The sequence below is a fragment of the Psittacula echo genome, assembly GCF_963264785.1.
Source record: "Psittacula echo genome assembly, chromosome: 6".
NCBI classification, from domain to species: domain Eukaryota; kingdom Metazoa; phylum Chordata; class Aves; order Psittaciformes; family Psittacidae; genus Psittacula; species Psittacula echo.
Genome location: NC_137743.1, coordinates 13,525,908 through 13,551,928, shown reverse-complemented (window position 1 = coordinate 13,551,928; position 26,021 = coordinate 13,525,908). Strand labels below are relative to the sequence as shown.

At 48.6% G+C, this 26,021-nt stretch overlaps 1 protein-coding gene across 1 annotated transcript; it reads right to left on the bottom strand.

Moving 5' to 3' along the window:
- Positions 1-2,361: 2,361 nt before the first annotated feature.
- On the bottom strand, positions 2,362-25,841 carry ITPRIP (inositol 1,4,5-trisphosphate receptor interacting protein). The gene is made up of 3 exons (XM_080621032.1): positions 25,661-25,841; positions 21,559-21,665; positions 2,362-5,243 (listed from the first exon to the last, which is right to left on the bottom strand). Exon 3 carries the CDS (start codon positions 5,228-5,230, stop codon positions 3,581-3,583), a length of 1,650 nt encoding a protein of 549 aa, XP_080477158.1. The 5' UTR covers positions 5,231-5,243; positions 21,559-21,665; positions 25,661-25,841; the 3' UTR covers positions 2,362-3,580.
- Between the last annotated feature and the right edge of the window lie 180 nt (positions 25,842-26,021).

The window sequence follows — 26,021 nt, the reverse complement described above, 5'->3', positions numbered from 1 at the left end:
CAGGTGTGAGTGGGTTCCCTCAGCCTAAATACACAGAACAGGCCTCCTAAAAGGTGCTCAGGGCAAAATGAGCATATTGCATGTAGGAAAACTAAGCCAAGCCAAGCTGTTTGCTTTCAGGGGAATCAAACCCGTGAATTCCTTGGTTCAGCTCCAGCTTGGGTTCAACTAAACCCCATGGGAACACTTCAGGGTTAGTTTGGGCTAAACACAGAGCAGGCACAAAAGATTCTATCTACTTATCAGTTTAGGTTCCCTTTGAGTCTGAGCAGCAGTGCTTGGAGCTGTGTAAAGATGAGTTTAGGCACGTTTGCAAGCCCATAGGACTGGAGTTACAAAGGTTTGTTCTGACATCTTAACAGGGGAGTTGCCTTGTTCTGTTCCACAGCCTTTTCTTCTCACCCTCCCCCTGCTCAACCTTATATAAAAGTTATTTTTCAACCCTGAACGTCATTTCCTGAGACCTGGGTCACAAATTTCTTTCTGTTCTTTGCACAGGCCAAATTTAGACCCCTGTCAGGAAACAGCAAAGAAACTTTTATTTCTCTCTGGCTGGCCTGGGAACACATTTAGAAGCAACTCTGACCACAACTGCTTGAGCATGACCTGCCTGCCAGCAGCACATGCAAAACTGGATCTGCTACAGGCACTGTGCAGTAAATGTAGGCAGGTAAAAACGGCAAATTGCTTGGGTTTGCAAACAACTTCTACAGCTTCCAACGTAGCCTCCAGGCTCCAGTACTCATCCACCCTCCCTGTACCTCTGCTTGTCACTACCTGCTTGTCATGCCCCCTGAGATTGCTCCTGCGCTCTGTCCTATTGGGAAGGCTTGCTTGGGTGTGCTAATGAAAGCCAGGGGCTTACAGCACTCGTTAGCGTTAGCAATTAGTCCTGCCCAGTAGCTCTGCTAGCCCTGGCAGACTCCCAGGCACTCATCACTATGGGTGCTGGAGCAAGCACTGAAGATCCAAGACTCTTTCTTATCGGCATAACTCACCAGCCTCTTCTCTTCCATTTTGCTTCCTACCCCTTATTTTCTGCTCCAAAATATTACTTACGCACCCTATAACTGTGATATAAAAAGCCAAGGGGAGCAGGAATTTAAGCAAAGGATTCCCTGACCCCTTCTTAGAAACCAGGTGTGGAAATGGGAGTTCCAGCTTTCTCTGCCTTTGTGCACGAAATGTCCCTCACTGGTGGACGAACAGATGAGCAGACATCAAAGAGGTGGTGAAATGTTTTCTATCAGGAAAAGGGAAAGAGAGAACATGTGTATGGGGAGTTTGCTTATCAATAGGCTGGGCAATAAGCCTCATGCTGTATGCTGTCCCTAGTAGTAACAGGATTAAATTTTCTCTTACGCCTTCAATATAAGAAGGACAGGGAGCTCTTTGAGCAAGTCCAGAGGAGGCCATGAGGATGATCAGGGGAGTGGAGCACCTCCCGTATGAAGATAGGCTGAGAAAGTTGGGGCTGTTCAGCCTGGAGAAGAGAAGGCTGCGTGGACACCTCATAGCAGCCTTCCAGTATCTGAAGGGGGCCTACAAGGATGCTGGGGAGGGACTATTCACTAGGGACTGTAGTGACAGGACAAGGGGTAACGGGTTCAAACTTAAACAGGGGAAGTTTAGATTGGATCTAAGGAAGAAATTCTTTACTGTGAGGGTGGTGAGGCACTGGAATGGGTTGCCCAGGGAGGTTGTGAATGTTCCATCCTTGGCGGTGTTCAAGGCCAGGTTGGATGAGGCCTTGGGTGGCATGGTTTAATGTGAGGTGTCCCTGCCCATGGCAGGGGGTTGGAACTGGATGATCTTAAGGTCCTTTCCAACCCAAACTATTCTATGATTCTATGCATGTGATAGAGAGGGTTGATTAAAAGTGACCTGTGGAGTGATGGTAATGTCATCCTTGATGGGTCTCACCACCCAGAACAACGAACCTCCTGTAAGGAGGGTTCAGAGAAGCCCTAGTGTAAAACACTGCAGGAAATTCTACAGTAAGAATATGGTAGGAAAGGCCCTTAGCACTGGAGGTCAGGCTGCCAGGACCAGCACAAAGCAGATACGGACTGAGGCCCTGGCTTGGATCTTGCATGAAGCACATGAAGGAGGGTAAGGAGCTACTGAGCCCCCTCCTCCAGCAAAGCCACCTCCCTGGGGCGAGCAGCCCACTGGCACTGCACTAACAACCTGCTTCCTGAGGGAGTTCAGGCACTTCCATTTGCTCACTGGGGTTTTTAGCACATGACTCCAGACTCTCCCCTGGCTGGGAATCCTGCAGAAGCTGTCATTTCCCAACCATGCTCCTGCAAATTAGCCTGCTAGCAGCAGCTCCTCAGAGCCTCGTCACAGCAGCAGTCTTTAAAAGCGTTGAGGAGACCCTACGTGGAGGCAAACCCAAGCTTTTGCCTGGGTACCTGTGAGCAGAAGGAATGCAACACAGGCCACAAGGCAGCTGCAGAGGCAGCACTGCCAAGCTCTGCTACATGTGCACCTCCTTCATCCCCTCCTGCTAACTCAGGGCCATCCTGCTGGCCTCAGCCTCATTAAAACCATGCTGGGAGAGGCACACTCTCATTTGGAGGGTGATTGTTCCCTCCTGCTACCAGACTGCTGGGATTGGCTTCATTACAGGATAATTTTGCAGAACTGCTTCTTTTACAAAAGCAACACCTGCAGCAGTCCTTTCTCTCTTGGCTGTTCTTGGCCTTGCTGCCCTGAGGTAAGGAAAAGAAACAGACCGAAACACCAGAACCCAACAATGGCTCTTTTATCTAAGGTAAAAAAAGGTTCTTGTCCATTTATCTGTGGAAAATGGCCAGGAATAGAATCCATTAGCCATGTTACCATGAAGAAAATGGAAGACTCGAATGAAATGGCCTGAAGGCACAGGCCCTGCTGCCTGCTCCACTACATCCTCCCTGGGGAGGAGAAACATGCAGGGTGCAGGGGTGCTTCTGAATAACAGGGCAAGCCATTTAAACTACTACAAGTCCTATCAAGACGTCGCTTTTTTATCGCTACAGTTCCCTTCTGATTAAAGAGCTGTGGTTGACTTAAGGGTCTCAATCCAGTCCAGATCTTGTGCATGACCCTCCTCCTCACATCAGCACTGAGTCTCACATTGTGCTTAGAGGCTGCTGTCTGCAAGCATACAGGCCCCTGCAATCCCAAGATCCTGTTTCTGATTCCTCCACTCTTTTCTTATCTCCTCTTTCCAAAGGAAATGAAGTATTTAGCCACCACCACCACAGTTTACATTGCAGGCATCTGAATAAATTACTCATATTTGCTGCTCACCACCACTGCAGCGTGACTGAGGCACAATAGAAAAATATATTCTTAGCTGCATCAAACCCAGCCAGCACACCAGTGGAGCAGAAACTTACTTTTATACCACATCTTCCAGTTTTCCCTATCCTTCCCCCATCCCCTCTCCCTTACTGCAGAAACCATGGCCCAGGACCGGTTCAGCTGCAGACAAGAAGCTGTACTGGCAGTCAGTTGTGTCCAGGAGGCTTTGGAAAGCTGCCTTCTAGACTTGTGCTAAGAGGAACAAGTGCTCTCCCGCTGGCTTTGGTTAAAGGGATTCTTTACGGATCCCGTTGGTATGTGCAAGGGGAATGTGCACCGTGTACTCATTTATCAGTGCAGACATGTTCCTGAGCATCTCATGGAACGTGTCCACTGTCTTCCTGTAAACGTCCCTGTGTAGCACAAAGGGACGGAAAAGGTTCAGAGGCTCAGCCCTCTGGAATACGATGGGGAAGCCCAGCTCTGCTGGTACCTTCCCATTGCCAATGAAGAAGTGGTAGAGCTTCTTTTCATGCAAGCATTTCTCCAGGTATTTCAGCATGTCCTGTAGACAGGCCTCCAGCTTCTCTGGGGCCCAGTCCTGACTGGGACGTGCCTGCAGGAGATGCAGCATCACCGTCTTTAGGTGGTAGTTGCTGAGCCCGCTTGGACCTGTGAGGCTGCACTGCTTCCCATGGACAAAGGAGAGGATCTGAAGGCAGCTGACATGGCAGGCATTGGCAGGCAGAGTTTTGGAGACGAGCTGGATGAACCTCCTCTCATACACTGCAAAGGTGAGGAACCAGCGAGTGCTGGAGGGGAGCTCGGCTGCCAGGCCACCCCGAGGGAAGTGAGAGATGAAGTACACGTCAGAGTTCTCGTACTGCACCACAGGGGTGAGGTTGAAGGCAATCGATTTCCCTGATCTAAATTTGATCTTCAGGGCTCCTGGCGAGTCCAGGAGGCTGAAAGAAAGGTCAAATTCATACTTGTGAGAGATTCTGTTCCAGGCCTTGGTGACTGCAATCTGGAACCACTTCATGACTTGATCGGCATCCAGATATTGAGTGTTTTTAAAGCACAGGAGGTCTTCCATCTCACTGCTAGGCCTTGTAGTATTGGTTTGGCTATGGAGCAGGCACAGCATATCTTCCCCTAGTTTAGTCTTGTCACAGATGCAACCTGTCACATCCTCATCTGCCCTGCATACCTTGATAGTGCCATAACCTTGTTCATCTGGGGGAGAAGAGTCACTAGAGCACCAGGCCTGGCACCGAAAACAGTATGGCTCTGGAGGGGCAAAAGGCACTATCAGATCACAGACAAAAGGTTTACGCACTCTCCAATTCTCATACATGCTCCCCACACCCATGCAGTCCTCCACTTCCATGTCAGCATCCCGGTTACAAACACTCCTCAAGGCCTCCAGCAGGTCATCTGCAAAGCCTTCCACCATCTCCCGCATCCTGGCCATGTCTCCAGTGGTACCCAGGATGCGCTTTTCATAGAAGCTGGCCAAGACGGCCTTGTCAGGGAAGGACACTCCTTTAAATGCTCTTCCCAGGACAGCCATGTCATCCTCTTCTCCTCCTGTGTCCTGCCAGTTCCCTTCCTGGAAATCCTGCCTCCAGAGCTCGATCAGCAGGAAGATGACCATGGAAAGGGCAGTCCACATATCCCATCGGACCTTTTCCTCTTTACTTCCCTCTACTACCTCTGCAGCATTTTCCACAGCCTTCTGTGTGGCTTCCTGGTCTGCAATTTCCTGCTCCAAGCGCAACTGCTCCAGCCGAAGGCTCACTTCCCGCTCCTTCATCTTCTGGATGATTTCTTCCACGTTCTCAGGGACAGTGCCATTCTCTTTAGGGAAGAGGAGTGGGTGGTTGACGATAGCTGTAATCACCACTAGGCACACCCGGAAGATTCCCACGGGCATGGCAGTTCCTTCACTGGAAGAGAAAAAAAGGTAGAATGACCCACAATTCGGAGTATATGCCCTCAAGAAGAAAAATCAGACACTCCCTTCTTAAATAAAAGCTTTGGCATCTTTTCTAACCCTGAAAAAACTGCTTGAGTCTGGAAGCTCCTAAGCACATGCCTGTTTCTGCAAGTTATCAGCCAAGCTTCCCAAGGAGACTTGTCATAGTTTAAGCCCAGCCAGTAACTCAGAACCACATAGCAGCTCACTCACTCCCCCCTTTCACCCTCCTGCTCCTGAAGAGATGGGGAGGAGAATTGAAAGAATATAAATCCCATGGGTTGAGATAAGAACAGTCCAATAACTAAAGTATAATGCAAAACTAGTACTACTACAATGACATACTACTACAACATACTACAGTAATAATGATAAATGAAATAACAAGGGGAGAGGATATAAAACTAAAAAGAGAAGGGAAAAATAAAACCCAGTAAACACAAGTGATGCACAATACTCACAATACTCACAATGCTCACCACCTGCTGGCCAATATCCAGCCTGACCCAAGCAGTGACCTGCCCCTTTCGAGTATCTCTCCCCAGTTTATATACTGGGCATGATGTGCTGTGGTATGGAATACCCCTTTGGGTAGTTTGGGTCAGGTGTCCTGTCCCTGCTTCCTCCCGGCTTCTTGTGCCCCTCCTCACTGGCAGAGCATGAGAGACTGAAAAGTCCTTGATTGGGGTAAGCATTACTTAGTAACAACTAAAATATTGGTGTGTTATCAGCATTGTTCTCAGACTAAAGTCAAAAACACAGCAGAGCACCAGCTACTAAGGAGAAAAATAACTGTTACAGCTGAATTGAGGACAAGACTTTATCAGCAGATGGTGGGGATGAAAGTGTCCCCTTGCCAAATTAATGCTGAAGAACAGAACTGTGAAGGCTCATGCTACTGTCAACCCACTGTGATGCTGTTGGGGCAGTGTGGGAGGGCATGTCCTTCCTCCCCCCTTTAAAGCTCTCAGGACAGAAAGGGAAAGAAGCAGACAAGACCTCCCCAGGCATTAAAAGGTAGGACCAGAGACGAGCACTGCTTTCCCTCAAGATAAGGCAGATATTGCAGACATGGCAACGGCACAGGCAGGGCTGGCCTAGCCAGCTTCCATGTTATGCATATGTAGGGACCCACACAGCCTGCTTGTATAAAAGCAAACTTCACTGCCAGCGCTGGTGATGTGCACCTGGGTGGTAACAAGCCTATCTATGGGTTTGTGCTTCTAAGCAGGCATTACACGCAAAGCTCTTCCTGCCTTTCTGCACCACCAGGATCAGGCTGTGGCAAACCTTCTGGGCCCCCAGGATGCCTCATGACCACAAGGAAAGGTCAGAGACAGAAAGACTGCTGAACTGGAAAGGGTTTCCTTCACCCCAGTGGTTTTAAAAGCATTGGGTTGTTTATTAATCTTTGGAAGACACTGGTAAACACCATGGCTTTGATCTAAGCCATCTCTCCCTACACCCCTTTAGCAGCTGTGCTTGCAGCCAAGCTCACTTTGAAGTGACCTCAGCGTGGCTGTGAGACACATGGTGCTTGCTGCAGGCAGCTGTGTGCCAGCAACAGTCCCACGTATCACTCCGTGCACAGGCCCTTGGCATGGCCAAGACTGCAGTGGTGTTCTGGAGTTGCTTTGTGTGATTGCTGGCTCTGCTGCTTGGACCTCACTTCATAAAGCTTTCCATGCCTGGGGGATCATGGAGAAAGGATTTAATTCTCCACTTTCCAGGACATGGTCCCATTGCTGGGGTATCCGCCTGGCTCTGACAAGGCCTCCCAGGGGTCTGGAGCAGAGAGCGCCTAGGTTAAAGCCTGGGCTGTTTCCTTCCAGGTGGCATTTCTGTTTCTGGAGAGCTGGCATCACCATCAAGTGCCTGCTCAGGACAGGACAAACTGAGGTTGTCACCCACTGCTGAGGTACGGCAAGTTCACCCTCTTTCTAGGAACATCAGCCCTTAGTCCTTGCACAGGAGAGACCAGAAGGACAAGACTGACAAGTATTTCTTCTTTGACATTTAATGCAGCTGCTTTTTAATGCCTCAAAAGTGTGTTTGAGAGAAGGGTTTCTGTTACAGAAATAAGGCCTATCGATAAAATACCTTATCAATCAGACCAGAAGTTATAATCTCATTCCTAACAAACCAGTTCATCCTGCTGCGGGAATGAGGCTGTTTCACAAGAGAGCCAAGAGATGGTGAGGCACCAAGTGCGCACCAGGAGCCGAGGGCTATAATTCCCTCCGCCTGCAATAGCTCCTTCCTGGTGTGTTTTGGTTCCACAGCAACCCTGCTGTCCTGGCATCTCGGCAAGATGAAAAACATCTCTGGCAATCACATTTATGCCTCCACAGGGCATGCAATAAAGCCAAATCCACCCCAGTGGGCCTTGTTATCATTACTGCACAACAAACCGCTGGCTTTTACTTGATTTCCTCTATGTGAGCCCTTAATGTACACGGGAACCGTATCCTCCGGCATGCAAATAGCTTTGCTTAGAAGAGGGCTGGGACTGGAATAACAAGGGAACAGGATTGAGGTGCATTGTCCAAGCAGCAACAAAATTCACACGGTGCTCAGGATAACACTATGTGCCCCTCCCTTGTGTCACATTTACTAACTACCCTTTTTCTTAGATGCCATATACATGCACAGATGAATGCCCTTATGCAGATACTGCTCTGGAGATGGTTTGTAGGCCTTTCTTGTCCTTTTTTATTTGTCCATTTATATTAACTCTTTGATTCATCACGCAATGAATGAAAGGTGAATTAGTGCCCAAAGCTGGGTGTTCCAGTTATTCATGAGCTCCATGCCTGGCCACGTTTTAAAAATAAACTGGGGTCACCCTGCATTGCATAGGGTTTTATCAGCCTGCCAGGGCAGGGCAGGAAGTGCTGCTGAGTTCCTTTCCTTAGTGCTACGCTCTTGCAGACCACGTGTGCTTTCCAAGCTTAAAAATAACATGGCCAGAGGCCAGGTGCCTTCTTTTGCAGTCCTGACCAGGATGCTCTGCCCTGCGAGACCTCTGGCTCTGCAGATGAAGTTGTTTACTCTCACCAGATAATTTCTCAGATGAATTACCTTCCTGTATCTGAAGGAGGGCTATGAGGATGCTGGGGAGGGACTCTTCATTAGAGACTGTAGTGACAGGACAAGGGGTAACGGGTTTAAACTTAAACGGGGGAACTTTAGATTGGATATAAGGAAGAAATTCTTTACTGAGAGGGTGGTGAGGCACTGGAATGGGTTGCCCAAGGAAGTAGTAAATGCTCCGTCCCTGACAGTGTTCAAGGCCAGGCTGGACATGGCCTTAGGGGACATGGTCTAGTGTGAGGCATCCCTGCCCATGGCAGGGAGGTTGGAACCAGATGGTCTTAAGGTCCTTTCAAACCCAAACCATTCTATGATTCTACGATTAAGGCTGAAAGAAGTCAGCTTCCTTAGGATCCTCTGGTACCCTTCAAGACTCTCTCATGCCCAGCTGCCCCTGGGCACACCGCTTCCAGAGGTTACCTGCCCCAAAGCTCTGCTAACAGAAGGGGTTAGGCCAGATATCCCGAAGTCCATCACCGTCTGGCTCAGCTGAATTCATTCTGGGTCACACTGACAGCCTAGGCTACCCTAGCTGATTTTACAGGAGTAGATTAGGAAGCATGCACCCAACCTCTTCTCCCAGCAAACTATACAAGCATCAACCTCTGGAAGAGAGTCAGGATGGAAACGGAAAGTGACACCACCTTCAAGTTGCACGAATTTGCCAGAATCATGTCTGCTTTCAACCTGAACAGAGGAAGTTCTCCTGGTCAAAACTGCCCTTTTGCCACTGTAGCTATTCACACCAGAAAACCAAACACTAACCTCAGTTAAGGCTTAAGGGTGATGATGCTCAGTGACCAAAGCCAGAGGAGCCTGGCCATAACAGCAGCAATGGTGTTAAGGGCAGAGCATTCCCACATCTCATCAAACACAGCTTTACTAATATGGAAAGACTAAATAATACAGGTGAAACCAGTAGCACTGCCTGCTGCAGCAGTCCAGCCCTCCCCATAACAAAGGCTGCTCTTTTTCCTTGCTTTTAACTTCAACCCAAGTAATTTAAGCCTGATAAAAATATTTATGCATGCTGTGGCTGAGACAGCTTTTGTGTGGGGAAGAGGGAGAGTTCAAATGCTTCCAAGCTGAAGACTAAGAAAAAGAAACATCATTGTTTCATCTACACATCAAATTTAGCAACATTTCAAGTATGGGGTGGGGAGAGAGGGCAGGTATTAATGAGGTTTTATACAGCAAGTTCCCAAAGCGATCTTCAACCTTCTCCAGATTTCTGGCCCTGACAGTTTTTTTCTTATTCAAAGTATAGACAACGTCCAGACTCGGTGACAGGCTTACATCTACGGGAACAGGCTTCCCAAGCAAGTTGTAGATGCCTTATCCCTGCCAGTGTTCAAGGCCAGGTTGGACAGAGGCTTGGGCGACATGATCTCTTTGAGGTGTCCCTGCCCATGGCAAAGGGTTGGAACTAGATGATCTTAGGGTCCTTTCCAACCCAAACCATTCTGCCATTCTACCTTTTGCAGACCTTCTTGTGGCAGTCCCAGGGCTCTAAAGCCCCCCTGAAGGAGGGTGCTGTGGTCCTCACTGCATCACAAGGCAGGACCTCTGCAAGCAGTGCATCCTGCCCTCCCCCTGCTCCCTGGGCATTCCCTGGGTGAGAGTACAGAGATCCCATCTTTGACCCCATTTTGGGCACAAAGCAGGGAAAGAAGCAGAGACCAAGGAAAGTGGTTCAGGGAAGGGAGGAGGGCAGGAAGCAAGTGGATATGTGGAACCCCATCATCTTGATGCAAAGCTCTGTCTCTGCTCACTGCCCAGCATCTGTTCAAATCTGTCTCTGGCACCAGAATTAGTTTCCTTCTGGGATTTTCTATAGCAGTCTCTGCTTCAGTAACTGAGTATTGCACTGATTTTAAGGTTAACAACCACTGTGAACGGCCCTGAGAACGGAGGAATCAACCACATCCCATTCTCCAGCTGGTGAGTGAGGGCTCTGAGATAAAAGCAGCTGATGCCTCTGCTGCCTGATTAGAAACAATCATCGGCTGCATCCTACAGCACTTGGTGTGTTCAAAGGCCTCACCAAGAATACCTGCAGCCCTCCAGCCTCAGCTCCCAGGCAAATCAGGCCTCATCCTTTCAAGCCTAATGCAGCTTTCCCGGCTGGAGGATCCCAGTCAGCCCCACAGCAGGTCCTAGATGATGTGGGAAGGCCCAAGAGGGTAAGGGGGAAGATGTTACTGCTGTCATGCAGTTCAAGCTGGTGTTCTGCAGCTGCATGAAGAAGGATGGCAGCTCTCACACTAGCTGATCTGAAAGCCCTTCCTGCACAATTCAGTAATGTTTAGTTTGCCATCTCACCTGGAGCAGTTATAGGTAGTGTGTTGCAAGGAAAAGGAAGAAGCACATGAAGCTCACAGGCACATAAAGCCTTCACACAACCAGGCAGTGGCTCGCCTAAGGTCAAGTGATGGCTGGAGAGTACCCTCTGCATGGTGACTTTGACAGCTGGCTGATAATCCTCTTGTGTACACTTCATAAAGCCCAAGTGTGTCCAGAGAGGTTTGTCCCAGATCTGCCACTGGAAAAGACTCTTCTCCTTTGCCACATTTGGGCAGCACCAGACATGCCAAAGGCTTGAGAGAAGACAGGTTGGAGCTCTGAAAATGGTCCTTCAGGTGAGATCTGGCTCATCAGCCATGCTCAGCCCCTTGGCAGTGGAGCACAGGCAAAGTTGTAGCTCCTCACCAGCACAAATGCAGCCCCCTAAGCCACAAACTGGTTCTGAGCTCTGCAAACCAGCACTTGCTGTGCCTGCATCTCTGCAGTAACTGTCTTCACATCACATGTGCTACCTTGGGCCCTGCACAAATGGCCTTAAGGGAAAATCATCTGCAGAGGCTACTGCAAGACAACATCTAAATAGCCATCACAATGTTTCCTGACTGTAGTCAGCCCTGAAGATGAACAGTGCTTGCAGTCCATGCTAGCTCAAGCAGATTTATTTGGTGGTGTTTTATGTGGCATGGGGGCAGAGCTCGACTCTTCTTTCAGTTGTTGCCATGAAGACCTCCTTCTCACCTGAGAGCATCACAGAGCTCATCTGGTGTCCTTGCGGGCCAACTTGGACAGCCACTGCCCTGTGGCAGCATGTGCTTTCCCCCTTCCCTCCAGCCACGCTGCCATAGGGCACCTCCGCATGAGCTTCATAGAGATGACAATGCTCAAAGCCATAGCAATGTCCTGTCCCTTCCAGCTAAAATGAGCTCAACTTCTGATGTCCCCAAGCCTTCCTTGCACCTTTTTCCACAGCAGCTTCAGACCCTTTTTCCTCCTGCTCAATCTGGCAAAGGAAAAGACAGCAGTTTGAAACTTGCCTCTGTAGGCTGGTCATGTGCTCTGAGCCCAGATAACCTTCTATCTTCTCTAAAGACACAGGAGAATATTTTCCTTTCACTAATGGCCCTTTTCTTTCCTCAAGAGCTCCTCATATAGTGGTATTTTTTCCACTTAAATTTTGAATCATGGGAAGAAAAACACGCTCTGGTTGGTGTTCAGCAATAAACCAGAAAGGAGTGAGCTGAAGCTTTGATTCTTAAATTGGAAAAACCCAAGTCAAGCCCCTGAATGCATTTCAATAATGCACTGGAACACGCCAAGACATCATTGACGACACACTCGATTGCTTCCTGCGATTCGGCTGACACAAAAGGCACTGAATAGGTGGTTACTAAATTGTGCTTTGCTTTGGGAGGCTGCAAGAAAAGAGGCAATTCAAAGAGATGATAGAAACTACAGCTGGTTGGGAGCTTGTTTCATTGAAAGCTGCCAAGTTTTTGAAACCAGAACTTTCATGGGAACAAATACGATTTCTGAGACTTTTTCTGGTAAAGGTCCTTGAGTTCTGGAAAGGACTCCACTGCTTGTTTTGACTGGAGAGATTAATAGCCCCAAACAGCCACTAACTTGCACTTGAGACTTGCTTACTGGGAGATGTGAGTCTCAAGCCCAGGGGTTCCAGGCCCAGCACAGCTGTACTCCCTTATGGCTGAGCTTCAGGGAGCTTCATGATCCTCCTCCTTGGTGTAACAGGAAACAAATTATCTTTTGGCCCTTGAATGTATAGCTTGAAGATGCTTCTGCTGCATTTATGAAGACCTGGTCAAGAAAAAGGTTTGCTGAAAGCCCTTTATAATATACTATGTCTTTCTCCAGTTTGCAAGTACTGTTGCCACCTCTGCAAGTATTCAGAGGTATGCCTGGCTGCAGCAGAAAGAAATGATGTTTCCTCTTACTACTGACTGTATGCTCTAAACTGCAATAAACATGCACAATGAAAGAGAAATAGGAATTGCAGAGATGCATGTCAGTGCTATCGTTCCTGCCAAACACTAGGAAAGATGTATTTTATTTAGTCAACCCCATATCATGCTTCTGTTTCTCCACCATCTACCCATCAATGTTTACAGAGCAACTGAAAGGCCTTTGCTGGCTCAGAACAGATGGTGAGGGCTGTTTTCCTTCAGCTGCTACATGCAAAGCCTCAGGAACAGACACATGCTGGATGGATGTTCACAGAAAAACATGAAAGTACCACTAGAGAAAGCAAAACCCTGGTGAAGATATCAGACTGGTCTCTGCCATTAGTTGCTGGGAGTATGCTATGTATGTTTTGCCTCTTTTGCACTGAGAAGAATGAGAAAACATTCAGGTTTTAATTTTATATGGACATATTTAAAAAACAGAGCACATGCGTATGCCCTTATAGTCTGATCACTTACTTGCGATGACAGAAACTTCTTTGAAGGCTCTCCTCCAAATTCAGGAGGGAGTAACAGTAACCTAAGCCTTGGTCTCCTTCCTGGCCCCTGAGGTTGCTGCCCTCATCACTTGGCTGCTCTCCATGTTTGACTTGGGTTTCACGTGACTTGAGGAATTGGTTTTGGCAGAACTTCACTCAAACCTGTCTTGTTCTTGAGACCATTTTTACTGGAAAAGTATTTTCTGGGGTGGGCAGAGGAGGAGTCCCATTTTGGTGAAGAATTTCAGACCAGAAGTGGGTGAGGTTTCCTCCCAAGTCAGCACCCAGTTTGTTGGGTCCTGTGGGTTATCCAACACCCTAGTGTAATGGATGCTGCCAGCACTGCATCTCACAACAAAGAGTTTCCATGTTCCTTGAGTCAGCAAGGTGGAGCTATGGCATCAGGTGGGGCTGGCGAGGTGCTGGACCCTCAGGGGAGCTGTAGGGCCCTTACAGCCAAGGCAAACACTTGTACCCACTTACTGAAACACACCCCAGGGTGACTAAAGGTTTATTGCACCAGCCTACCCTTCCCATGCCATGGCATACGCATTAGCACATGTGACCCTGCCCAGGCACAGGCAGCAAGAGCTCAGACACTCAGATGAGAATCCTCAGCTGGTTTCAACCCTCCAGGACAAAGACCCCACTGCTGCAGTGAGAACACGTCCTCAGCCCTGTAAAGAGCCATGAAGACCCCCACTGCCTGCTCCATCATCAGCTGTGACAGCGCCCAGCACAGCTCACCCAGAGATCACACAACATGGGGCAGCCAGGAGGGGCTCCTGATTTTCCTTCTTGGGCACAGTCAGCTGCAGCATACACAGCCCTGCCAGGAAAGTTAGGAGCTGCAAAAATGCAACACAGAGCCTGAGCAGCACCAACTTGTGCTGTTCTTTCAACCCCATGATTTAAGCTTGCATGCAGGACATTGGTGTGATGAGCTGGGACACAACAGTGCCAGCCTCAGCAGCTGTAACTTGTCTTTTTGAGCATTAAATTAGTCCTACAAAGTACCAAATTCCAGTTGCTAGCACAATCACAGTTGGTTCAGTACAGACTGGTGGGATTGAGCTCTATCTTTGGCTCTTCATCAAAGCCACCAGTGGAAAGGACCAAGTGCACCAACAGAAGGTGCAGAGGCCTGGATGTTGATACTGGTATCACAACCAGTTGGGTCAGGACTGCAAAAGACAGGTATGGCAGAGCAACTGGCTTCCAAAACATGCCTGGAAGCTCCACCCCAGGTCAGCTGCTTGGCCACAGCACAGCAGTTGGACACAGCCACTTGCCTGATAACTATTGTTTTGCCGTTTGATTGAGAACACACGTTAGCCTTTTGTAACACCCATGGACGTCCTGTCCTGGGCCTGCTACAGTGCCAAGGGGGTCAGTCGCACAGCCGGAGTCGGACATCCTGCCCAACAGGTCTGCTGTGGACTTTCGGAAGCAATATTTTCCTCCCCGGGTCACCAGATCAGGTATTTCCAAGGAAATGGTGATGCTCATCCTGTGTTCAGGACGAGATAGCCCTCCCTTCCCACAGACAGGCGGATTCGGGGTGGATAAGCCTGTGAGCGGCACTGACAGTGCTCTGGAGGCAGATGCTATTGTGCAGTCCCAGGTCCAAGTGAGGAGTGATTTTGCCAGCATTTCTCCAAGTAGAGGAATGCTTGACTGGCCCTGGGAAGACCGGGAGTCTCTCGCATGTCTTCCAGTCATTCAATCCCTTTGCCATCAGGAAGCTTTCTCTCATTAACTCTCCCTTGCTGTAGTTAGGGGTTCAGACTTCCCAGTGACCAGTGTAGGTAAAAAGTAGGCCAGACTGCTTTTCTTCTTGCAGTAGCAAACAAGATGTTCAGAGGTCCTCCTCTCCTGCCTCAGCTTTCGCTGCACATAGATGCATTTGTAAGTGTTGCCATGAAATCCCATGGCCCCCTACCCCCAAAGCCTAGACAGTACAAAGTTTTCTTTCTGGCTTGGGAGTTAATTTCTTTCGAGGGCTCTTTTCCAAAACCTGCTATATTTTCAGTTTCATCAGCAACTGGGGGATTTATCTAGCTATTTCCAAGTCACTATTTCCAGTGCATACAGGTATAAAGCCATGATTCTGGCCCCCCTCTTCTTTCCCCAGAAGCCAGCAGCCACTGTCAAAGACAGCTGTATTATCTACTAAACACAGAACCACGTCATGCCCCCAAAGCATTGTTTATCCACTGTAAGGCTGGACCCAAGAAGCGGTGCCTGTGGAGGCGACGAGACCAAGCTACCAGCATGAGCAGCCTGTTACTCAGCATCCTGCCTGCTGCCTGAATGTGTTATTTTGCTTTCCGGCTGTGCAGGCAGCTCCTGTCAGCAAGCAGCACGTGTGCAGTCTGTGCAGTGCCTTGGGTTCCCCCTGCTACAGCCAAGGAGGGGTTTTACAAATTGGAACACAGTACTGGCTGCGAGGGAGGCAGGAGGGGAAAGGTAGGAAGTGTGCTTGTGGCTCCCACCCACCTACCGAGCTGTTGTGGTAGGATCGCGGCCAGGAACAGCTTGGCTTTTTAAGCCAAGTAAATTTTGTCTTTAATGGTCAGGAAAACAATTGGAATAGAGCGAACTTTTTGTTTGTTTGTGGCTTGTTTCTATTTCTATGAGGAGAAAAGACACACACCAAGGAAGAAATGAAAGTGGTCCTACCACCCTTCCCAGCTCCCTGCCCCTCAAACCGAACGTGATGGGAGCCCAGGCGATCACCGATCCTTCCCTCAGCACAGATGGACACAACCCCTGCTGCTTCACCAGAAGCCCGGTACTGTCAGCCACAACATGCGGAGCAATGTCTCTGCACAGATGCTCTGTGGCCTCCCCAGCGCTCTCACGGGGACCCTCCATGGCTGTGCCCCTCTCAGCCACACGACCCCCCCTTGCACGCACGTGCAGGCAGCCACGGCTCATTGATCCCGCCCTTACAGCTGCCAGTGACGGGATGCGTCAGGGATGTCAGTTGGTGGGAAGGGGACGCGGTGGCCATGAGGGGTGAGGGGAGATTGTGAGGTGACAGCATGAGGGGAGAGCGGGGGCGGCCATGAGGGGAGATCATGAGGGGAGTGGTGGGGCAGTTGCAAGGGGAGATCGTGAGGGGAGATCATCAGGCAAGAGCAGGGGTGGCCATGAGGGAAGATCCTGAGGGGAGAGGTGGTGCAGTCGTGAGGGGAGATCGTGAGGGGAGATCATGAGGGGACAGGAGGGGCAGCCATGAAAGGGGAGGGGGATCGTGAGGGAGAGCAGAGGCAGCCATGAGGGAAGATCATGAGGGGAGTGGTGGGGCGGTTGTTAGGGGAGACAGTGGGGTGAGAACAGGAGCAGCCATGGGCTGCCAGGGGTGGCCATGAAAGGATATCTTGAGGGGAGATGAGGGGTGGCCATGAGGGGTAAGGGAGGCAGTGTGGGCCACTAAAAGGGTACGGACCAGGGGTGGCTGTGACTGGAGATTATGAGGGACAGCCATGAGGGGAGATCAGCTTGCCCTCAGTGACATGGTTGAGTAGTGGGCTTGGCAGTCCTGCGATAACAGTTGGACTCAAGATCTTAAAGGTCTTTTCCAACCTAGCTGATTCTATGAGTCTATGATCCGGCAGTCACCTCAGGGAAAGGTAGTGAGAATACAGAGGGTTCAATTGCCAAGAGGTTTGTTTGAATCTGCCCTCCTTTTCCCTACGGAATTCTCAACTAGGTAGAGAAAAATCACACCAGTGTTGTTAAACCAGGTAGTTGCTACCCTGACTCTCCTCATCCTAAGCTAGGCATATGTCCTGCATCGCTACACATCCAACTTAACTGTATATTGTACGCCCATCAAAATTAATGCTTTGGTATTAAAGTGTTGGTGGAAGCATTAATAGAAAGTTGATTTCCCAGCAGGGATACACCACTCCAGTACATCTAAGAAGAGCACATGTGGATATTGGCACGGCTCAAGCATGACTTGCAGAATGATTGTTTTACATGCGAAAATATGAAGTCCCATTTCAGTCATGTAGCAAGGAGCACTTACACATTACAGACAGCAGAAAGCACAGCAGTTACCAGACCCTTCCACACTGAGATGCTGAACAAAAGCACAGCAAAAAGAAGCTGTTATTGCAGGCTATGAATTAGGTTGATCTGACATCTTCTCCATCACAGTCTTGACTCAGTGACAAAGTCACACTCCTATATCAGGAGACCTGCAGGCCTAAATATCAGCCTTGAGAAGAGAAGCTCCATGGAGACCTTATAGCAGCCTTCCAGTATCTGAAGGGGGCCTACAAGGATGCTGGGGAGGGACTATTCATTAGGGACTGTAGCAACAGGACAAGGGGTAATGGGTTAAAACTTAAACAGGGGAAGTTCACGTTAGGTATAAGGAAGAAGTTCTTTATTGTGAGGGTGGTGAGGCACTGGAATGGGTTGCCCAAGGAAGTTGTGGATGCTCCATCCATGGCAGTGTTCAGTGCCAGGTTGGACAGAGCCTTGCGCAACACAGTCTAGAGTGAGGCATCCCTGCCCATGGCAGGGGGGTTGGAACTAGATGACCTTAAGGTCCTTTCAAACCCAAACCATTCTATGATTCTATCTGCTTAAACAGGGCTCAAAAACACTGGATGGGACTGGAGGCTTGTGTGATATTGCACTATTGTTTCGCTAACTAGTTACAGCTGTTGTATTCAAACATTTGGGGAGGAACAGTATTTAAAGCTGGCTATTGTAGCCAAAAAATCACCACAGAAATGAAAACTAGTGTTTTATTCCATTGCCTGATCCCAGCTTTTTTTTATAAAACATAATATAGTTTCCTAAATAAAGTACAAAAAAAACCCCCAACAAACCCCAACACCCCAAAACAGACAGTGAAAGCCTCTGCAGGGATGGGTAGAGGGTGTGGAAGGAGGAGAGAGCAAGAAAGAGCACTGGTACTACAATGCCCTGTTTCCCTGACTCTCGCCAGGATGACCCCCTGATCTAAGCAGAACCACAGTGCACTGCATGCCACTGTCTGCAGGAAGAATCAGGCCCTCTAACTTCATTACCTGGTGGCTCTAGAAAAGAACAGAAGAAACAACACAAATGCTTTGGGAAGCAATAAGCCCAGTCTTGGCTCGCTACTCATAAACCTAGGAACTGCCAAGACACACGCACGCTCACAAATATGTTGGCTGCTGTACTGCTGGCTAACTCCGCTGTTCAAAATGACGTTGAATAAATAAAAATTAGAAGAAAAAAGCAAAGCCATACGAGAAAACAAACTGCCCACTTCCGTACAATATTTCCATGAAGCTCATCCTTTCAGCGACCTGTGGCCACCAACCCAGAGCCATTCTCATCCAAAGGAATGACTCCAGAGAGCAGCCTATTGCCACATGCAGCCGTATTTAATAATTCTCATGTGCTCTTTGCTCAGTCCCCTCAGTTTAGCAGCAAAAGAAAACATCTTTAACCTCTTTCTTTCCCTGAAGAGTTTCCCTGAAGAAAACCTCTGAAAAGACTCCATGGGATAAGAGCAATGTAACATGCACTGCTGTAGCAAAAGTACCAAACACACATGTTAAGGCTGCGAAGCCACATGTTTTTAATTTGGAACGTGTTGGGTGAACACATATGCCTGCCTCCTTTATAACATCAGCACAACAAAGGAAGGCTTTGTTTGAAAGCCAAGGGACAGCTTCTCTGCACACTTAAAGGCTAAGTTATAACGTAATGGGAACTGTGAGTCATAGCTATAGGGCCCCTGCTCATAGCACAAAAATCCCCTCCACTGCAGCAGGAAAGGAGCTTAGCAAGGAGCAAAGACAGCTTCCAGCTCCACATGGGAGACTGAAGTGTCCAGGACTAGCGGCAAATACAAGGCTGAGCTAAGAGCATGTGTTGTGGATGACTTAGGATGCAAACACGTCACTTTCAGTTGACATTTCTTTCTGTAACTCCTTCAGAGCTTGAGATCACAACCCTGCACGCATTCCAAGTGCATGAAGCAGCTCAAGAGGATGGTCATCAGCCAAGCACCTTCAGACTGCCTTTGCAGAAGAGAGTGGCCATAATACTTAGACTGAACACAGCCAGCTTGCTAAGCAGGACTGCAGTAAAGCTCTATGTTCTTAAGTCACCTAGCAAGCCAGATAATTTGTCACTGTATTACAGCAGGGGAGGGTCAGCTGATGGGATTCCAGCTACCCAAAAGACAGACCCTTGCCTCTACTAGCCTAGGAGAAAAAGATAAGGGTCTTCAATTACAATGAGTTATTGCAATCTACAGTGCAGAAGTGGCTGTGCTGCAGAAAAGCCAACCTTCCCAAGGTATTTGGTTGCTAAATCTCCAGAGGCCTTTAGAAATCACTCATCTGAAACTAGTGGCAGTGAGGTACCTGAACATCCAGAAGGAAACAGCTTAGGATCTAAGCATTTTGGGTGCAGATACATGATCACAAGTACCTTTGGGAAGCACTACACTGTGAACATCAAGTGTCACAGTTTAAGCTTAAGAATGTCTCCTTAGCTCCATCGCTGGTACATATTAATATTCTACAAATATTATCTAAAAGACTTTTTAAAAAATAGGGTAAAAAGAGGTCTGTAAAAGCAATAGTCTCCTCCTTCTGCTTACGTGCATGGCCTACACTGTGCCTGGATGGTTTCTGGCAAGTCTTTGCCTGCTTCTGAATAGCTTCCAGCAAATCTCCATCTCTGCTTCCCAAGGCAGTCTAGACTACTGCTTAACTACCTTTACCTGTAGGAAAGTCTCTTTCTCACTACATGAGCTTTCTCCAAAACGAGCTGTAAGCCCTGCTGGGATTCTGGCCCACGCAGGCAGTATCTTGTCCTAGGGAGCTACTTCCCTTCCTGCAGGCAGCATGGGAACCATTTGCTCCTGCTCCTCATCAGGTGCTCCCTGAGCATCACTGAATCTTCTGCAATTAGGAAGAACTGAAAGCAAGGCACCCTGAAGCTGATTTTCATCACTTCCAATTGAGTTTGGCCACAAACTCTATCTTTTCAACTGACAGCACCCACCATCCCTTGAGGCAACATAGAGGAAGATGCAGTTGGCTGCACAGGTGGCTCAGCTGACACCCTGTAGCTAACGTTCTGCCTGAGCAGAAAAGTGACCTGCTCTACGTGCTCTTCCTCCTGGTTTTGAAAGTGAAGGAACAGTATGTTTTCCTTTGCCAGGCAACTGAAATAACCATATGAATTGGAGACTGTGCCTAACAGGGCTTAAATTCTGCAACAGTTGGCCACAATGGTCCTCATTGTTGCCAACACCATGCTTGGTTTTTCCAAGCCACATGTACAGCCATGGGGTGCATCAGGTATTTTACTTATAAATGCTGAAAAAGCATCTCTGCCTTGAGGCAAATATCACTGATATAAATGATGTACTAGATCAGCCAGAAAAACCTGCCTCTGGAAGAGGGTAATAATGAAAGACAGTGAGGGGAAAGGAAAAAGAGAAAGAGCTTAATTTACACACGGGAGGATGGCAATGGGCTGGCTCTCACAGCTTTGATCGGGGCTGGCTGGAGCAGCATGCCAGGGAATGCTGAGCTGAGGTTTGCTAGAGCAGAACAGGCGTTTGAACTGACTGGGATGGGAACAAGGGGATAGAAACCACCCAACACAGCACAGATCCAGAGTAAATGAGAAAAAGAAAGAAATCACATGGTGTAAATGAAATAACAGGTACTCAGAGCTGCAGCAGGACATTGTGGCAGCCAGGACTGCTGCTCTGGCTGCTCCAGTTCCTATGCTCCCATCACTGCTGCTCACAGAGCCTCCTGCCACATGCTCGCAAAGCAGCACTGCCCCATGTCTGGGTTTCACCCAGCAGTTCTGCTTTCAGTGAGTTTTTAGGGGTTTTCATACAAACATCAAAACTCTACACATTGCTGGCTTGTAAGAGCTGCTATTTCCCTTTGACTCCGCTGCCTCTGCTTATCTTCAGGAGGCTCTCCTGATACTTCCAGGCTACTCCCCCACTAACACCTGGATGAGGGGGGAACTGGAATTCTTCCAACTGGGTAAGGTACCTCTGGCAAGTTCTCCTGCATAGCAGCAAATGCAGCAGTAGCTGCTACCAGCAAAGCTTGGACCTGTTGGTTCCCTTCTGCCATCCCTCTCTGACTAGATGCCAACTGTCCTAACCAGATAAAAGCAATTTTACACTGAATGCCAAAAGAGAGGCTTTTAGCACTGGTCTAAACTGAAGCCATTTCCAAGTTAAACCGTCATGGTATTGCTGCTTTTGCTTTGCATGCTGTGTGGCCCCTGCTGCTGGGAACATTTACTACAATATGAGCCACACCATTTCCCTTCCGGCATTTCTGCTGCAAGGCTTAAGATCTCCTAGTGAGAGCCCATCATTTTAAAATCACACCAAATCTGGAAGGAAGAATGACCCCCGGGCACTTACCTGCTACACGAATTTGCAGGTGCTCATTAAACTTCACATTACTACTATCACCGTGATGCAGAGAAGACTAGATTCAGTCACCCACCACTGAGGCACAGCCAGGAAGTCTGCAAAACACACAGAGAATGAATGAGGAAGTTCCTGCAGAAGATGGGTATATAATGCAGTTATCTAAATTAGCGACTGATTGAAAGATCACTCCCTTACCTAATAAAATGATCATAAAAGTTCAAGAGGCCAGAAATAATCAGCTTTGAAGCAATCAGGGTAGAGTTAAACCGCTGTTTCTCCCATGGGAAAGCCTGCAAATCACACCATGGGTCTGTCAGCGTTGCAGACATACCAGCAAGCAAAGACCTCCCTCTTCTCACTCCATCCTCACCCACCAGCACTCTCCTTTTAAAATGGATTAGGGTCAAATTAGCAGATGCATAATGCAAGGGCTGGGACAGTTTTGTCTGGGATTGGTTTGTCTCAGAAAAGGCAAGTAGCTGCTGTAAGCAGCTTGCGAGGTAGAAATACTTGCTTGGGAAGCCGGGTTTAGAAATCTAACATGAGAAACAAAAAACACAGGAGAAGAGGCAGGAAGTTTGAGAGCATGCAGGAAGACGTGAAACACATAACCACAAAAGATAAACTACCATATTTCAGCAGATAGAAGTTAAGCAATTTTAGATGAAACAGGAAACAAAGTTCTCCAGCCAGGAGAGGACAGGCCCAACAAGGTAGTTGCAGGCAGTCAGGACAGTACCCAGCTGCACACAAATGGGCAGGGGAGCAGGAATCTGCTGCCCTCATTACCAACCTCTATCACCACTTCAAACCCCCTGGCTGCCTTGATCCAAAGCCTGATGAAATCGCGAATAGTGTGGGCTGAGCCAGGTGCTTTAATGGCTTAGTTTAAGGTGGATGTGTACTTGCTCTCCTGAACCCCTCACTTCAGCAGCCTTTGGGGAAGGATGGATGGATCAACTTTCTTTCCTTCCACATACCTGCTCCACCAGACCTCATGTGCAGTTTCACTTCTCTGTTTCTGCCTTCAACTGCGGAGCCAAATGGGCTGTGCCCTGCCTGACCTCCCTGAACTTCGCAGGCTCCAGGGCTCCTTGTGCCTCTGCTCAACCAGTGCTGTGATGCTACCAGCAGCAGCACAGACTGCCAAGCATGGGAGCAAGAGATCCCAGTTCCAAAAGGGATGGATCTGCACTGTCATATCCCGGTGGATGTTTGCCAGCCTTCAGAGCCTGCAGTGCCTGGTCTTATGATGGCTCAGGGCCAGTTATGTACAGCATGCACTTCTGCTTGCAGGAAAGGAGCTATGAATTGGATCTGCTGCTGTGGGAGTTTTGTGCTCACATTTGTTAGAATATTTAAATCTCAAAAGAGAAAGTCTGGGTCTCCCTCTACTACATGGGTATAGATGTTGGAGAAACCTTGACTGAACCTTAGGGAATGGTCTAAGGTCACTACAAGAAGGTCCTTCTTAGCAGTGGGTGCATCTGTGCTGCATCCTAACACACTGGCACAAACCTCCTCTCACTCCCTCAGAAGCAGCCCAAGCAACACAGCACAGTGCTTGTTGTGGGTCAGCCCTACATGACAGCCTCCTTTCTGTGCCAGAAATCAAACCCACCCCTGCTCCATGAAGCTCAGCTGCTAGTCCGGTCTTTAGGTTGTGGTAATAGGACCCATTTGTTTTGCTGAATTGCTGGACAAGGTTGGCTCAATGTGGAAATTTAAACAAGCTTAAGAAAGAGCCCTGTTGCAGCTGTACCCCTGGCCAGCTCCATCCCTCAGGCTGCTTGAGGCCTGGCTACCTGCCTCCCTTTCTATTACCCATGCCAAGGGTGAACGGGCAGGTTCTGCTTACACAGCTGAGCCCATGACCCTGCAAAACCTGGAATTCATGGTTGGGCACATGAGGGTGCACACACCCTGGCCACTCTACCTCCTGCCTGAAAACCAGAGTCTCTACCTCTCTCTACTACCCAGCAATTACATTTGCTGATGGAAAGTATGCTGCCTGGCAGCAAACCTGCTTTTCCCCAGTATAAATGGATTATAATAACACTTGGGAGAGAAAAAGCTGGCCCACCCAACAGCCCATTTTAAAGGGGATCTGAGGGAACAAGCCAGGAGCTTCTATTCAGTTCCCTTCTTCATTGCACCATTGCTATGGATTGCAATTGCAGAGGAGAATGTGCAGGACAGGACAGTCTTGCAGACCCTTCATGGAGTTTATATACTTCACCAGGGCTCCCCAGGACAACTGTTTCTTAATGTTGACTGCGTGAGTATAGGCTGAATTTAGCTTAGATTTTAGGACAGTTGTTTTGCAGATGTGTCAGTAGAAAACAATACAACTGGAAAAATAAACCACCCACCCCTTTTGCTGTGTACCCACTGCACTCAGGAAACTAACTTAAGCTATCGGGCAGGGAATAGGGGAGAAGCACCCCACAATACAACTCATTAAGCGTATTTCATGATATCACACCATCGGCTTTAATTTACTAGCAGGCAAGCTCCAAGACAGTAAATAAACAGTCAGCAGGTAGCCAGCTGGACAGTTGTAAAAGCCAGCCTAAAATTGGCCTTTTGAAAACCATGGGTTTTGCTTAAAAAACAAACTCAGAAATTAGTTGGATCAGCTCATGGAACACCAATGTTAGATTTCTGTGGGTCAGATTCCCTTCCCCTGTTACTCATTGCCACGTAAGGAGGATCACTGGCATCCCTCTGAGAACGTTGTGCAGCACAGGCACACGGAAGCCCTTATTGCCATGGCGAGAACCAACAGAAAACAAAAGGAGAGTAGAATATGCAGCTTTGGTGGCCCTAGTCATCAGACATCCCAAAACAATCACTAAGGAAAACCAAATTCCCCTACTCCCCAACCAGGGCTATTTAGTCTAACTTGTAGGGGAAAAAAACCCCAAACCAAAACAGAAGAAGCTGTTCTTAGTATACTGTGATGCTTCAAGCAACAGAAAGAGGAAGGCAGTTAGGTGGGGAGGGGCCACTGGCTGAGCTCTTGGTAAACAGGTACAACATCTCAGGTGTGCACAGATAATGTCTTCCTTGCAGATGCGCTTGTGCACACACAGATCACTGCATTCTGCACACCAAAGTCGTGCAAAAGATAAAGTGTCACCTTCCAGCTGGGAGCCAAGCAGCCCTCAGGGCTGATCCCAGTACTGACATGGCTCTCCAATCTTTGGCAAATCAATTCATCTCTTTCACATCTGTGGCAATCCCACTTAATATGTGCATTTCCCATGTGGGAGCAGTGTGAAGCATCTATTGTGCTGAAAGCAAGGCTGAAGGGAAGGCTTTAAGTTTCCATTCCTAATTTCCATGCTCCATTTCCTGTACATTAACGAAAAAATGGTTTTAAAAGCAGATGCCTGTGAAGGTAGGCAGAATCATTTTAGTCAGAGCTGCAGAAGAGCATTATCATCACCAAACTGAACTCAAAAACCTCACAAAACAAGCCATATTATACTATAGCTGTTCTCTTGTCCAAGTGATGTTTGCCTGGCAACTCAAGCCTTGCCTGGTAGCTCACACCAAACACATGCCTGAAGGAGATGCACTGGATATAGTTTAGGCCTATAGCACTCATTAAAACCCCATGTTAGCAGTAACAATTGCTCAGAGATGCTGCTGGTGCTCATCTTGCCTGACCACATAACACACCAATAGCAACAAACCCTATTTTCATGATGGATTTTAATTTGGCAGTTCCCAAGAGACCTGCTTCAGTGGGATATTGCCAAAGTGAAGATGCAGAGGCTCTGGTTCTGCATGCCAGTTTTACAGCCCATGACTTCCAGTATCTCATATTCTGATTTGAGCTACAAACATGTACTGGCCATCTTCACAACGATGCCCACACACACGAACAGCACCTCTACTAAAACCATCGCTCTGTCTCTCTGTACTCATTATACGCTGTACCTCAGAAGAAAGGCAAAGAAATTTTGTGCCAAGCCCAAGCCACACACAAGTGAAGGCACAGGGAAGCTCCATGATGCGTTCTGCAGGGGCTGTACATCTCTGGGATCACCACTGACCGAAGGACCCCACAAGCTGTCCTCACCATCATAGAGGCGGCTGCCGGGTCTCTCCTCAGCACGGCTCGGTCCTGCAGAGGCTCCTCATGGGCTCCAGCTCCTCTGAGGGGCTGCGGCCCGTCCTCCCGCAGCTCACAGTGCCCGCGAGAGCCGTATCCTTCTGCCCGGACCCGGAGGAAAGCCGGCAGCGCGGTTCAAACTCCGGCGGGAGCACGCATCTGCCTCGGGGACTGACCCGTCCCGCTGCCCCAACACCCGCCGAGACGCGTCACTTGCGCAATGAGAGCGCGCAAAACGCAAAAGTTACTCCGGAACGAGAACTCGGGGACGGTCGGACCGACGCGACCTATTGCAAGCAGACGCGGTGCCCGACGCCCCGCGGCTTTT